Source organism: Girardinichthys multiradiatus, chromosome 18 (genome assembly GCF_021462225.1).
Source record: "Girardinichthys multiradiatus isolate DD_20200921_A chromosome 18, DD_fGirMul_XY1, whole genome shotgun sequence".
NCBI classification, from domain to species: domain Eukaryota; kingdom Metazoa; phylum Chordata; class Actinopteri; order Cyprinodontiformes; family Goodeidae; genus Girardinichthys; species Girardinichthys multiradiatus.
The window spans coordinates 32,847,782-32,863,443 of record NC_061810.1 but is presented as its reverse complement, the minus strand read 5'-3'; the positions used below and the strand labels follow the sequence as shown (position 1 = coordinate 32,863,443).

The following is a 15,662-nucleotide window of genomic DNA, read 5'->3' as shown; positions in this document are numbered from 1 at the left end:
TCTCCATATTTGACAATTGTCCTCTTGTCATCCTACACACTTCAGCTGACATATTTAAAGCTTAAGCCCATTAATCAGGTTGCATTTTTTAAGAGTGGATCCACTAATGACAGTTCCCACGCATTAACCTTGCTGTTGCCCCTTAGCAACCCTGAAACTTGGCATTACTGTGAAGCATATGTTGTAGATATTTTAGCTCTTGTCACTTGTTAGTGTTGCAGCTCCTGCCACGCTATAAATAAAGCCCTTCACAGGGAGGTCTGGGAGTCAGCGCAGTGCTCCGACAGCAGAGGGCATGGTGGCCTTGTCTCACCAGGATGTAAGAAATAAATCTGGTCATTCTGACAGTTTGATACATATCTCATATACTGTACTACTATGTATTCTAGAAGTGATTTTATTTTCTGTGGAGAAATTCCTACATGTCAGGCCTTGTTGTTCTTATCTTCTTTTACTTTACTGTTTAAATGCTTAAATATTGAACAAATTGAAAGCCTGCTGCAAATTAATTATTAGGTCTGTACTTTGACTTGCCTATTCTAACAGACAAATGATTTGATGTAAACCACTCCATTGTAGCTCTGGCTGTAGTTTTAGGGTCATTGTCCTGCTGGATAACTCCAGCAGTATACCTCCCTTCAGTTCTAAATTGATTGAAGGATTTCAAGGATTACCCGGTATTTATCTTTCTATCTCCTCATCGGTAGAGCCCCACATTATGAGGCTGCCACCACTATGTTTCACAGTGGGGGGGGTGTGTTCAGGTTGACATACAAGCTTTGTTTTTCTCCAAATCCAGCATTTTGTATGTAGCCTAAAATGTTTAATTTTGATCTTAACTTTTGTCTGTATGATGTGTTCCCTATATGGTTTGTGGCATGGCAAAAAAGTTAGAAGAGAAGATAAATAAATACGTTTGCATGCCACTGCATTTAAAACCTCCCCCCAAATAATTAAAATAAGGTATCCCAAAAACATTTAGATGCATAACTTTCTGTTCAGATTGGAACAAAGGAATTTGGCCTTGACAGCAAACTATTAAAGTATTAAATATAGATGTTGCTGCAAAGAAACTCTTCTTCAGCATGGATACTTTACACATTTTCAGTTTGGTAGCATAAAGCCCTACACAGTTATTAATTACGGAAACAAAGGTTCAAACAAATTATCTGCCCTTGGTTTGAAATATGTGCACTTACATACTCATGTAATCATCCAAAGCTGTCTAAACAAAAACAGCTGCTGATATAAAATATGGGCAGAGCTCTTTCCTCCACTTTAGTATTTCATGCTGGCAGTAAGTGCAATTCCATACCTCTACATCAACACCAAAGCTTGAAAAAAAGGAAATTAATAGTCGAACATGTTTATGCACTTATTTAATTTCATATCTTGACACCCTAGAGAGAGATTAACTGTTTGGCACAATTTCATTATTGGGAAAATAAATAAACCAACTTGCTGCAACTTCAATTAGTTAACACCATGGAAACAACCTTGCATCGCACTTAATGACCAGCTTTTACAGCACATCAGTTTGGATATATGCTGCTTTTACGGCCACAGTGCGATGCCATAGTTTAGTGTTTATGATATTAAAATCTCTATCTGATTTGCCACAAATGTTAGAATCCATCATGTCAATGGAGCATCTACTAAGAGTTTTTAAACCAGGTTGCTGCAGTTAACATTTTACTTTATTTTAGAAGAATTTCAAATAAAAAATAAACTATTAAACTATTTATTTAGACTACACTCTACAGTTTTGCACTGCTAAGGAGCAAAACAAAAATCTAAAACAAATATATGTGTAAACTCAGAGACAACACGTATACTCAACTGTTACGTTGTGTAGATGCTACGAAAGAATCATAGCATTAACTTAATAATAATGCTTCTCATTTGCTATGCAGACACTCTGTCAGCACTGATGAAAATTCTCTTATCTGGACATCTAAATACTTGAAGTGGGAGAAATGACAAGGTCTTGTCTTTGTTGGCAGATTGATTCACCTCATAGTTATTTTATCACTTGTGCACGCTCATAGACTGCATTTATTGGATTTAGCTTTTACCTGCAGATAGTCTGACAATGACAAACATAATTTATATTCCTGACAGGAATAGCATGTCAAAAATACAAACTTTTAGAATCATTTATTTGGCAAGAATCTTATAAAAGACTGAGAAGAGTTGCAAAGACGGAAGGAAAAAAGTAGCCGATCCTTAAGGTTAAGATTAAGAAGTCATGGTTACAGCAGAGCATCAGGGGCTGTGACCTACAAACAGCAAAAGCAACTTCAACAAAAACCAGACACAACAGCTGAGGTCCCTGTGCCTGAAGAAAGCAGCACAGACAACTGCTGACCCTTCACACTGGGAAGGATCCAACCTTACAGAACATGAGCAGACCCTTCTTTTTCTTTACTGCTTAAAACAGATTTTTTGACATTACTTAATCCGCTGAAATAATATATTTAATCCAATACATTAAATAAATTACATCACACTGTTATTGACCCCAAGGTAACCTGCATTTAAACTGAGATGTTACACTAAATAATTCATTTGCTTTTTGTTCCTTCTGTCAGATTTGGGTCAAGAGTCTTGGTGGTTCATGCGTCTCCTGAGCACACCAAGGACAATTATTACATACAATGCAGGAGATGCAACCACAGCAACAGCAGTGGAAACCTGTAAAAAAACATGGACATGGTGAATATATATTACAGTTCAGTAAGTATTTACTGCTAACATTTACAAATCTAGGGCTGAGACAATTAATTGGGTTAATCAAGATTAATTGATTATTGACATAATTGTCAACTAACTTAGTAATTGAATAATTGTAAACTGGAGTATATAGAGACTCTAAAACATGCCATTTGCTGATAGAACAACCCATTCAAAGCAGTAATTAAAACTAAACTGTACAAAAAAATATATATATGTTTTGCATTTAAGATTAAAAACCTTCTTTGTCTGTAAATAATTTTCTTTTTTATGTTTTTGCCATTTACAGTGTATTGTAAATGTGCAATGTTTTTATAAGCTTAAAATGTTTGTTTATTGAGGTATATTATCTACTAAGAGTATTTCTTGTTAGATTAATCGATTAATTGAAACAATATTCACTAGAATAATTGATTACTACAGTAATTGACAGCTGCACTCTTATGTATGTCATTCATAAATACTTTTGTAGTACTCTTTTTGTTACATCCTATTTTATTTTTGTGATTTTTTGTTAGGATATTAACATTTTCATTATAAAATGCAATATAACTTGTTGCAAATTAATCTAATTTATTGAAGTTATTATGTGGGTATTTGTAATACATTAGCAGACTGAACCAACCTTAATGACCGCAGCAATGTAGGACTTTTCCAATGATCGTAAAAGTACAAAGAAAAGGGCGAGGCTGCAGGGCAAGTATGAATCTGTATTGTCTGAGTCTCTGCATCTTTAAAAAGGAAAAAGAAATTAACTATATGTAATATATATGTACACATATAGTTTTACAGACATAAAATAACCAAAGTAACAAACATATTTTTAGCCTTAGCTAACCTTTTATACAAAGCACTTAGAAGCAAATTCTCGTCTGCAAGGTACAGCTCAGATAAGCCAAGCTCAATCATTATGGAAAGTGGCAGTCTGTAACCTTCTTCAGCAAGCAAGCCGAGATTGTACCATCCCTAGAAAAGATTAAAAGTTCAACTTACAAAGAAATATTCACAAGTGTGATGTTGAATAAACACATACAAAGGAAAAAAAGAGCAAAAAGAAGACCTGTGGGTTGTTCCTTAACGCTGCCAGTGAATACATCTGTGCAGCAGAAAAAAAGTCTTTCTGCCTGCCATCCAACCCCTCATACAACAGGTCACCCATCCTAATGAAGGCTGGAGGAATAACAAAAATACTGGTCAGTTAAAGTAAATGGTCTGGAAATGACTGAACTTGAAGCTAGTGACTTACCGTAAGTGTCTGGATTCTGACTCTGGATTGTGAGATTGTAATATCTCCACATACAGCTTGTTGCATAAGCAGGATCCAGCAAACCGGCCTTGAACAAAAACAATGAAAGACTCAGTATTTCAAAAATTACATTAAAGATATACAAGATACGGATGCTCATTAAAAAACCTTACCACATTTTCTTCACATAGGTATGCCACATTGAACTGTGCAGGAGCATACCCCGACTCAGCTGCCATCATATAAAATAACAAAGATATGAACCTGTTTGAAAGACAGTGTCACACTGATGTAAATGCTACCCGTTTACTTTCATATCAAGTCTGAAAAGAAGAGAACGCACAAGTCACTCTTGAGATAGGAATCCAGCGCTTTCTGTAAGATGATGCCCAAATATCCATTCTGCTCAGCTGTCCACTTAACCCACCTACATTTAATGGAAAAAACATTGTAACTCAGACGTGTGCAAACACAAACAGTCTGGTCAAACGTTTAAATACTCTCATCATTGGCATGACTCTCATCCGATTTTGGGGTTTTCAATGATTCAGTTGAACTCTGTTATATGGCCAATTCACAACAATGTCGTTTCTAGTACCTTTACAAAAAGTCAATCCAACCCAATTATACAGTTAATTACATACTTTTAATGATGCGTTTCAACTATTCCTTTGCTAGGATGGAATAATGATACAACATAAACATTTTGTGTTTTTTAAAACACAAACGGTTTTGGTCCAGGGGTTTCTTTCTTGGTCTGCACCTCCAAGTCTATGTTGATGTTAAACTGGCTTTATTGGGGAAAGTAACATTAGGGGTTCAATTTATGATATGCTTGAGCCTTGGTGGTTTCTGGACTATTCTCGATTAGTATAACTAATTTCCTTTCATCTGAGGGTAAAAGTTTTGTGGACATCATCAGAGCTTTGAGATCATCAATTGTTCCAACAGGACAATGATCTCAAACACATCAAATGGAATAACTAAAGTAGGACAACATTAAGCTACTCGGGTGGTTCTCATTTCAACCTTATTAAGAAATTGTGGACTACGCTTAAAAGCATGGCAGAGAATCTATTGATTTATAGGAATTCTACCAATTCTGCTAAGAGAAGTTGTCAAATATTGATCCAGAATTATGCCAGAATATTGATGGTGGTAAGCTGCATCTTGCAAAGGCTATTTAACCTACAAACAAACACTCAAGTTTAGGTTACCCCCCTGAAATGTTGAGAATGTTTATGATGCTTAAATATCCAAAACTATTATGACTTTCATGCTGATAATGAGTAGATGTAAACAATTATTTGGAGGTGTTCATAAAGTGATTAAAAAAAAAGTGCAAGTAGCTAACAAAACGGCATCTGATGGACGTCTCTCAACATAGTCGGGTATTCCTGTAGCCCAGATGTCAGCAAGGAAAGCTGCTCCCCGCATATGTCCTCTTTCTGCAGACTTCAGATAGTACTTGTAGGCCACATACTGATGGAAACACAAATTAATAACCCACTGAATTAAACAAAGCTTTTATGAAAAGGTACAATGAATAGTATGTCTTTGCATGTAAGCAAACCTGGTTAGCAGGTTTTCCTGGATACAGGCCCTGTGAGTGCAAGACACCAAGGTTTAAAGGGGCATCTGGAGAACCAAGGAAATCAGCCTTTTCCCACAACTGCACTGCCTGCTGGTAGTCCTTTTCAAACTGCTCATAGTACCAGGCCAGGGCATTGATTGCTGGAACAAAACCCTGAAGAAAAAAACATGGAATGTTGAAACTTTAAATATAAATCTAGCTGCAAAGATAACACACTAAATATTACATTGTGGTTAAAAATGAGTAATTGAAATGTAATTATATAAAACCTGTTCCATTGCTTTTTTGAGGAACATGACACCTTTTGGAACATCCTTTTCAACTCCATGGCCCTACAGAGAAAAATACTGTTTAAAAAGGTCTATAAGATCCCTCATCTTAAAAATCTAAAAAAAAGCATGCATTTTTTTTGTATATTGGATAAAAATTTTACCAGTAGGAGTATTATTCCATAGTCATACATTGACACTGGGTCCTCTAGCTGGACAGCTCCTCTTCTGTAGTGCTTCACAGCCTCCTGAATGTTTGCCGACAATCCTTGCTGACCCCAGAAGAGCATGCGGGCAAGAGTTTGCTGAAAAACAATTATTATTTTTCATTTTTACCAGAAAATAAGGTATTTAAATGTTTGTATCCGTCTACAATTTTACAAGACTATAAACCACAAAAAGGGTCAAGTCCCAAATAAAAGAATAAAGAAATGTTTTGCACAGGAGATGCTTGAAGTGCATATTTTGACATTTTCTACATTTTGTCACATTACCACCACAAATCTCAATGTAATTTATTGAAATTTTATGTCATCGACCAACAAAAAGCAGAACATAATTGTGAAGTGAAACAAAAAAAAGGTTTTACACAGAAACAACTGAAAAGTGTGGTGTGTATTTGGATTCAGCCAGAATTACTCTAATACCACTAAATAAAATCCAGTGCTGCCAATTACTTTCAGAACACCCCTAACAGAGTCCACTTGTGTGTGTAATCTCTGTATAAAGCTGTTCTGTGAAGATTAGAGGTTTGTTAGAGAATATTAGTGAACAAACAGGTTCATAATGACCAAGGAACACAGCAGACAGGTCAGGAACAAAGTAAAACATGATGGTGGTATCATGCTGTGGCGATGATTCTCTTCACCAGGTACAAGAAAGCTGATCAGAGTTGATGGGTTCGGTTGGAGCTAAGCAAAGAGCAATCCTGGACATAAAGAGGTCAAAGGCTACAAAATCTTTAAACCTTGGTAAAAAGTCCACTATTTAGTAGTACAACAATATTAAACACACAACCAGAGGTACAATTAAACAGTTGTGAGGAGCATGGCGCATGGTGGAGTGGTAGAGCACACGACCCAAATACAGAGGCCTCAGTCCTCAACTGTTGCATGCTGCATGTCTTCCCCCTCTCTTCATCCCACTTCCTGTCTGCCTAAAAAATAAACAATAGTAAAGGCTACTAGTGATGCCAAAAAACAAACAAACAGAAAACAGATTTCAATACAACATACTAGTTAAATTGTGTTAGAAAGGCTAAAACAGGGCACGATGCTGGTGGTGTAGGAGTTAAGCGCGCGACCACAAGGCTCTGTCAAAGTCCAGGCCTAAAATCGTGTTAAGGAACTGCAACAAGACTTGAAACTGCCAATGCCGCTCTCCTTCTGGTCTGAATGAGCTTGAGCTATTTGCAAAGTAGAACAAGCAAAGAAATTCTCTAAGTCTCTAGTTGTACGATGCAAGTAAAGAATAACCCCTAAAGATTTTTAGCTGTGTTTACATGGAAATATGGTTCTACAAAGTTGTGACTCAAACGGTAAGTCAATTAATATTACATTTTATTTAAATAGCACCTTTGACAGATAAAAATCACAATGCAGTTCATAGAGACAACATAAAATTAAAACACAATAAAAAAGAAAAACAATTTAAATCATACAAATAACTAAAAACTACAGTACAATAATAATAAAAAAGACCTTAAGGAAAAGCACATTTGAAGATGAGTTAAATACATAGGTCTGGAGATTTCTATTTGTAAAAGATGTTAAAAGCCACATATCATTTCTTTTCCCCACTTCACAATTATACGATGTTTGTGTCTGCCAACCTCATAAAATTCTGATAAATTATACGTGTAATATTGGCTATAATGTGACAAGATGTGAAAAGGTTCAAGAGTGGTTTTGAGTGGTGTGGTAAATTGTATAAGATGGTATATGATATCCATTATTTTCACAGCACTGAAACAATGGTCCAGCAAAGTGGCACTATGGGTTTTCAGGAGTGTGTGTCAGAGAAACAGTGCTGGTCTGAACTGGAGCAAACGTTATACCAAATAACTCAGTTTTTCCAGAATTGTTGTTATTTGAATTGTACTTTTTGTCACAAGTTGTCATTTGGCAACTGAATTACAGAAGGTGAAGGCTCACCACAGAGCTTTTAAAAGCTACAGCGCTCAAACAGCATTTCTCCTGACTTCTCACTAGATAAATTGCCTTGCAAATATTTGTAAGACTTCACTTTTTTATTTTCCTTGTAAGGCCATTGTGTTGTGCATTGATTCACCCTGAGTTGAAGGTTCTTGCCTTGGTATCCTTGCTCTTGGCCAATGTTCAGCACTATGCTTGCATGTCCTTAAATGGGATTTGTTTGTTTAGGCCCTTTTTTAAAAAGAAATTCCAGTTACATAGAAATGAGTTTTACCTTCATAATGTACGATCCTAAAAAACCTGTAAAAAGCAGTAAATACATGACCAATGGGAGATGTCCTTTGAGTTATTTCTAGAGCATGACTGCAATCTCACACATGGAGCTAGATGGATGGAAGATTCAGCAAGAACAAAAAGAAGGGAGGGGGGGTCTCGCACAACAGATGGTGGTGCACACAGCCCACCCCTGATCTCTACATCAATGGGTCTGGCAGGGTTATCATGAAAAGAGATCTCAGAGCCTCAGAGAATGCCTATATCCACAAAGGAATTTAAATAAGCTCCCTCAGATGCCTCAAAGAGCAGGGTAAGATAAAACTGGATACCTCAGCCTCAGCTGCCCCTCTGCGGGCCTGTAGTTTCAGCCACTGAAAGATGTGATGGCCCTCATTGGTCTGAAGGTTCAAAGCTTCATCGTTGTTCAAATGTACAGCTTCCACGAAAGCCTTGAAAGGAAATGAAACGTAGAAGACATATTAAGGTTAAAGACTTTGATTTTCGTTTTTACAGTTTCCTCCAAAAAATGCTGAACTGGGTTATGATTTAAACATGAAAAACTGTTGCAAACATCCGCTATATCAAACAGTAATCTGTCCTATAATGCAGAGCACAGACTGCAGAAAACATATTGATGACTTTCAACTGAAACCTGATCTCTCAGTACCAATAAAAGTTTTAGAGGCATATTCTGTTTCAGCTCACATGTCATAAAAATAAGAAACAGGCCCCTGCAAAAGTGTTCATACCACTTTTATTGTGACAAACTTTTTCTGTGTTTTGTCACAATAAAACCACAGATTTGATTGTGTTTTATTAGGATTTTATGTAACAGATCAGCACAAAGTAGTGCATAATTGTGAAGTGGAAGAAAAACAATGTCGGAAGAAAAACAATGTGCATTCTTCAAAATGCTTTACAAATACAAATCTGAAAAATGTAGCATGCAATTATATTGATTGCCTTTTATTTTTATATCCCTGAGAACATTGGTAAACAAACGGCATCATAAAGGAACACACCAGATAGGTAAAGGATCTGGCTTTTGAGCAGTTTAAATCAGGATTAGGTCAGAAAACAATACGCCCAGAACTGAACATCTCATGGAAAACCGTTCAATTAAATTCAATTCAATAATGCTTTATTCATACCAAAGGGAAATGAAATAACTAAAAAAAAAATGTATTATAAAAACAAATTTAATTAAAACATTTTAAATTTCTGAAATTAAAAAGTTCAATTAATCATCTGAAAATAGAAAGAGTTTGTTGCAATTGTAAACCTACCAAGACATGGCTACCCACCTAAACTGAAAGACTAGGCAAGGAGAGCATTACCCAGAGAAGCAGCCAAGAGGCCAAAGGTAACTCTGGAGCAGCTGCACACATCCACAGCTCGGGCGGAGGAATCTGTCAACAGGACAGTAATTAGTCAAACACTTGATAAATTCGCCACTACCCTTCCGGGAGATCCAAGAACCATAGGAAAAACAGTGCTCTGATCAGATGAGGCCAAAATTGTACATTTAGCCATCATATATGTGGTGGAAAAGTAACAAGGCACATCACCCAGAACAAACCATACCCATGGTCAATAATATTGGTGGCAGCATCATGCTGTGGGGATGCTATACAGCAGGAGGGATCAAGGTAGCTGGTTTACATAGCAATCCAGGAAGAAAATCTGTTAATGGGCTGAAGAGACGTAAGACTGGGACAGAGATTCACCTTGGGCAGGGCATTGACCCTAAACATACAGCCAGAAATACAGTGGAAGGGTTCAGATCAATGCAGATTTGTTTGTTAGATAGGCCCAGTCAATTGCAAGATCTAAATCCAACTGAGAATATGTGGCAAGACACGAAAATTGATGTCCAGACAGACACTCCATCTAATCAGAAGGAGCTTGAGCTATTTTGCAAGGAAGAAAATGAATTAAATCTGTCCAAAGCTGAGAGATATAACTAAAAGGTTTGGATCTGTAATTTGGTGTTAAAAACTTTCACAAGGCACCATATAATAAAAAGTAACTTATAAGGGAGAGTTTTCTTCCAGCTCCTGCACTACAGCTATTGCATAACTGATTGTTTTCTTCTACTTTACAACATCCCAAACATACATTACCTGCTGTGGTGTAGGGTTATGGAGGTCTAAAGTTGTCTGTTTTGCAATATTTGCGTAATAGGCATAGGCCAGATCTGGGTCTTTAGGAAAACCATGTAGCCCCTGCTGGTGCATGTACCCGAGACGCAAAAGTGCCAACCGATCATCCCTTTGAGCACCCAGCAGGGAAAGGAGCCAAGCCTGCGGCGAACACAGAACCATTTGATAATAAACTGGACATGTTAACCCCAGGCAGTGAGAAACAATTGCTGACAGAATAAAACACCTTAATGGGGTGTTTCTGGACTCCTAGGCCAGTGCTGTAGAGCACAGATGACACGTGCAGAGCGTGGTTGTCAGCAAGGCAGCCAGCTTGGAGCAACAGAGGTAATATTTTGCTGACCACTGCACTGCTGCTCGTTTTCCCCATCTTATGAAGTGATAAGGAATACAGAGCTCTTCCAACAGACGACGGGCTTACTGCTGTTCCTCCTGCAATGAGGAAACTGAAATTATTTCAATGAGTCAGTTCTTTATTAGTTTAATAGCTCATAAATATCAATCAGTGAATCAAGAGATCGTCAAAACTTTCAAGCTGTCCAGTCAGACATATCTGCATTATGTACTTTATTTATTACCATATTTAAAAACCAGTAGCTTGGCTAGCTGGACAGCCAGCTTTCTGCGAGGAAGAGCCTCCTCCCAGGACTCACACTGGGAATTTGGGGGTTTTCTCTCCATTTCCACCCACTCATGGAAAATATCAAAACAGGTATCTGGAATAGGAAAGCAGTCAATAATATTGTGGCACTGGCTTGACAAGTTTTTTCTTTCCTAGTAATTGTACCACCATCTAGTGGACAAAAGAGACATTACCCCCTTCTTTCTTGTGTTTAGCTTTGAGTGTGAATCCGCTGATCTTGACCGTGATGTCAAAAATGAATTCTTGGCAGCTCTGCAGCCATCTAGTCAGGTTTGTGTTTTTTATAACATCTGGAATAACAACTTCAGACTGCGGAATAAAAAATAGGCATAAGATTTAGCCTGAGAAATTCACCATTACAATAATGGTGAATTTAAAACTGCATCAAAATAAACGAGAAAATTGTTAGTTGACTTTTTCAATAAATCAGTTGAACAATTTAAACTCGGATATTTAATAGATTCACTAAGCATAAAATTATATAAATGAGTTTAACTAGTTTCACTGATGTAAATTAACTTTTCAGTTAGATTCTACTTTATTAAGATGCACTTGTTTGTTATTAGTGGTAAAAGGAGCATAATTACCATGCTATGGAGAACTCTGTTGCGGTAGTACACCACTGGTCCAAAATAGCCCTCCACACCTTGGATGTATTTCCCTCCACCAATCACAAAATACCCTTCTGTGTCATCAAACATGGCAGCATGACTCAACCTGTAAGAAAAAAATTAAAGACAAACAGAACAATTTTTTCTCCTGATACAATCACATGATCACTTTGTCATTAAAGTGAAAAGTAGACCTACATGTGTTCTGAAGATTTAACCTTTCTTTCCCCGTTATTCATAAACGCCAAGGAGACAGTGACCTAAATATAAAGACAATTGCAGCTTCAATTTCATTCTTATCATTAGGCAAATATTGAAGGATATGCTGTGTCAATATGACATCACTCACAGTTCTTCCTTGTAACACCAAACTGAGTTGGCACCACTTATTTAAGGGCATGGTGAACGAGGAGAGAAATGCAGAAGATTCTTCAGAAACTCCACTTATCTGAATGTGTAGCTTGCCTGTATTTAAAGTGTAGATATAAAAAACTTCTTTCAAATCAATCTAATTAAAGCTGTAATTTGGCTGTCTATCTGACGCTTTTCTTAACAGACACAGACTAAGGATAAAAGGGAATGATTTCTAATGTCTTGGATGTCCAGTTTTATTATATTTAAATAATGTAAACACATTTTACAAATTTCATACCAGCAGGGAGAAGTGTTGACAGATAATAAATACACGTGGCACAGTTTGGGAAGATTTTATTAGTATATAAATGTTTGCCAATGTGAGAGTGGCCACTTGTTATAAAGGGGCTAGTAAGAAAAACTCCAAACTCCAAAATCATTATTTATTTAAGAGACAAATTTAAATAAAACTCCCAAAGTCAGAAAAATTTTGGAATTTAAATATTTACAGTTCTTAATATTGCAAAATAAAAAAGGTCAAAGTGGAAATCAGTTTTGGATTTGAGTTTTCTACAGGTGGCTCTTTGTGAACTCATGTAAAACTGTTAGTATAGCTAAGGAAATGTATACAATTTGTTTCTTTACAATAAATTATCTTTTTTCCCTCAGGGCAAGTGGCAAGACTTCAAAAAAGAATAAAAAAAGAAGCTGTTACTTAATAGTCTGTAGTTGTATCCAGACATGAAATACAAAACTATAAGTCATAAGATAAAAAGACATAATTGTTTGTTCGCAACTTTTCAGGTACAACATGGAGCTGGCTGTAGCGGGATGTTTCATACCAGCAATTTCATATAATGCATCAATTTGTACCTGTTTTGGCAACCGATGATTTGGAATAATGTTATGTAATCTATTCATACTCTTCTGAAAGGAGATGTGGTTATATAATTTAAGTATATAATAACCACTAGACGATGCTTAGTTATTTTGGCTTGATCAGACCACCTTGTTCTGCTAAGTTTCACGAATGGTGACTGGCTGAAATTGGGATCGGAACCAAAATAATAAAAACATGAGAAAATAATATATGATTTAATTAACTGTTATTTAGGATTTGCTTTCAGAAAGTCCATTATGTTGCTACAGAAACAAACCAAAAAAAATGAAACAGGTGATTTGGCATACAAAGGAAATTTGAAGATGTCTTCATCAAGGTAATGTCTTTTATTTGTAAATATGTGGTTATTTTAGCGTGAAAAACCAAAATTGCCTTCTGCACAAGAACAAAATGAACCTTTAAGCTTCTGGAATCTTAGGTTTTAGCAAAAATGGACACAGATTCCCCTGCCAATCAAAGGTGATTCCAAACAATTCCAAAATGTTTAAGAAGGGTGTAACAAGGGTAAGGATGCGTTTCTTTTAACATTTTCTAAGTATGTCACTAAATCTTATTGTAGGTTTGAAAAAAAAATTGCGTAGTACAGATTATTTTGATTCAGATCCAACAAACCATTAGAAGCCTAAAATAACTAATAAATTATATATTCATACATTTTTTTTGCTTGTTAGAAAACTTAGTATATTTTATGGGATGGGCATTTTAGAGCAAAAAAGCGGATTCTTAAGAATACACAAAGAAATAGAAAAGTTCATAATACCTGATTTTGTGAGGAAAAGTGCTGGTGTGGCATAATTGTTATTGGAATCAATATGATGAAACACTCCACATAATCTGGCCTTGCAATCCCTGGTCACAAATATCCACATGGAAAGTTCACACCTAGGAAAAACAAAATAGTGATCTGCTGTAAGGCTATTCTAACATCTGCATCCACAGAATAGTTAACTGTGTTGTAGCTTTACTTTCATACCAAGGAAAGGAAATAGCGTTAAGACGGAAGTGCTCCAGCAGCTCATTCTTGTGTGGGTGCAGCGTCTTTGTTATACCAAAACTTTCTCCAGTTGAAGCATAGATTGCAGACAAAAGATGGATGTTTTCTAAGGGTTATGAGGAGTTTTAGTTGGTTAAAAATAATATGCACATCCATTTAAAACAGGCTATTGTTTCAAGCAAATCTTTTCCAGTTTCTGTTCTGACGTTTCCAAGATGCTGTAGGTATGAATTTAAAAAACAAAATAAAATAAAGAAAACGCAGACATCTATTATAGTCTCACTGGTCCAGCCTTACCTTGCTCTGAAGGGCACTGTTTCTGTAAAAAACGCCGGGTTAATTGTAACATTTGTTTGCTCCACGCTGTGCAGAGCTGATGCTGCTTGACAGGTCGACAAAAAAAGGGCTTAAGCTGCAAAGATGCCACATCCTGAGAACCAGCAGATCTTTTAGTATCATCAGAACCACTGTATTTAACCGAGACTCGAAGAAAACAACTCAGCACGCTGTGAGACTCTGGAACTATTCCGTCTGCTTGATAAACCAACCAGTCTGGCAGATTCAGCTTCACAGTCTTTATTAAAAGGTCACTAGGGACACAGCTCCACTGTCTTATAAGGATTGTGGAGACTGTGCCAGTTTCAAATGATACAACACAGTCCAGCTGTATTGTAGCAGCTACATCACAAGAGTAGAGAATTCTCAGGAGATGATCTGGGACAGCTTCCTCTGGAGGATTCAGGAGCTTCACCTTGTCCAAACCACAAACAATCTGAAGCACATAGCAAACAATTATTCACCTGGTGAAAGCAGATGAGAGGGCTCTATCAGAGATGCATTAGATAAACATGCTCCTACCTGCATACTGAGGAAAAACTGGCAGATGCATCTGTATAATTTACGGGAGCCCATGTTTCATAGCACCCTCAGTAAACTTCTCATTAAAGAGACTTAAGCTGCAGTGAAAGAAACAGCCTTCATATCCGGATCTAATCCTGTTCCAGATTGGCTTCACTGAAACACAGGTAAATATTTAACAGCATACAGTTCCACCCAAATACTACCTGAGGAGTGTAGGTGGGGAGGAGCTCTGTGCATTGGGTTGCATTTCAATAGTGAAGAAGAAAGCTAAAGTTGTACCAATAGTTTAGCTTCTCCACTGAACCTGCATCTGCAGGGCCTTCCAAAAGTATTACATTTTTTCATATTCTGTCATTTGACATCAAAATGTAAAATCTTAGACTACATGCGAAATGCTATGTGTGGCAGGATACCAACACTGTAATTTGAACAGACGCTCCTCTGTTGAAAAGTGGAGGCGGGAGGATCATGCTGCGTTTATGAGGAAGGCTAGTCAGTTGATGGATCAAAATTCAATTCAATTCAATTTATTTATACAGCGCCAATTCACAACATGTCGTCTCAAGGCACTTCACAAAAGTCAGGTACATACATACCAATTAATCCTAACCACAGAACAGTGCAGTCAGATTCAGTTATTTATTCAAATTGGATTAAAAATCTTTCTAAGGAAACCCAGCAGATTGCATCCAGTCAGTGACTTGCAGCATTCCCTCCTCCAGGATGAGCATGTAGAGACAGTGGACAGTCACTGGCGTTGACTTTGCAGCAATCCCTCATACTGAGCATGCATGTAGCGACAGTGGAGAGGAAAAACTCCCTTTTAACAGGAAGAAACCTCCAGCAGAACCAGGCTCAGTGTGAG

General features: G+C 36.9%; 1 protein-coding gene across 1 annotated transcript; it reads right to left on the bottom strand.

Moving 5' to 3' along the window:
• Nucleotides 1-2,138: 2,138 nt before the first annotated feature.
• On the bottom strand, nucleotides 2,139-14,897 carry LOC124884532 (protein sel-1 homolog 3). Its single transcript, XM_047392483.1, has 23 exons — nucleotides 14,795-14,897; nucleotides 14,234-14,708; nucleotides 13,916-14,042; nucleotides 13,703-13,824; nucleotides 12,037-12,152; nucleotides 11,886-11,947; nucleotides 11,664-11,793; nucleotides 11,250-11,385; nucleotides 11,012-11,149; nucleotides 10,660-10,865; nucleotides 10,395-10,574; nucleotides 8,601-8,720; nucleotides 6,007-6,147; nucleotides 5,843-5,905; nucleotides 5,553-5,726; nucleotides 5,334-5,461; nucleotides 4,323-4,406; nucleotides 4,153-4,243; nucleotides 3,980-4,067; nucleotides 3,794-3,903; nucleotides 3,572-3,699; nucleotides 3,359-3,464; nucleotides 2,139-2,694 (listed from the first exon to the last, which is right to left on the bottom strand). Exons 1-23 carry the CDS (start codon nucleotides 14,846-14,848, stop codon nucleotides 2,599-2,601), a joined length of 3,075 nt encoding a protein of 1,024 aa, XP_047248439.1. The 5' UTR covers nucleotides 14,849-14,897; the 3' UTR covers nucleotides 2,139-2,598.
• Nucleotides 14,898-15,662: the final 765 nt, after the last annotated feature.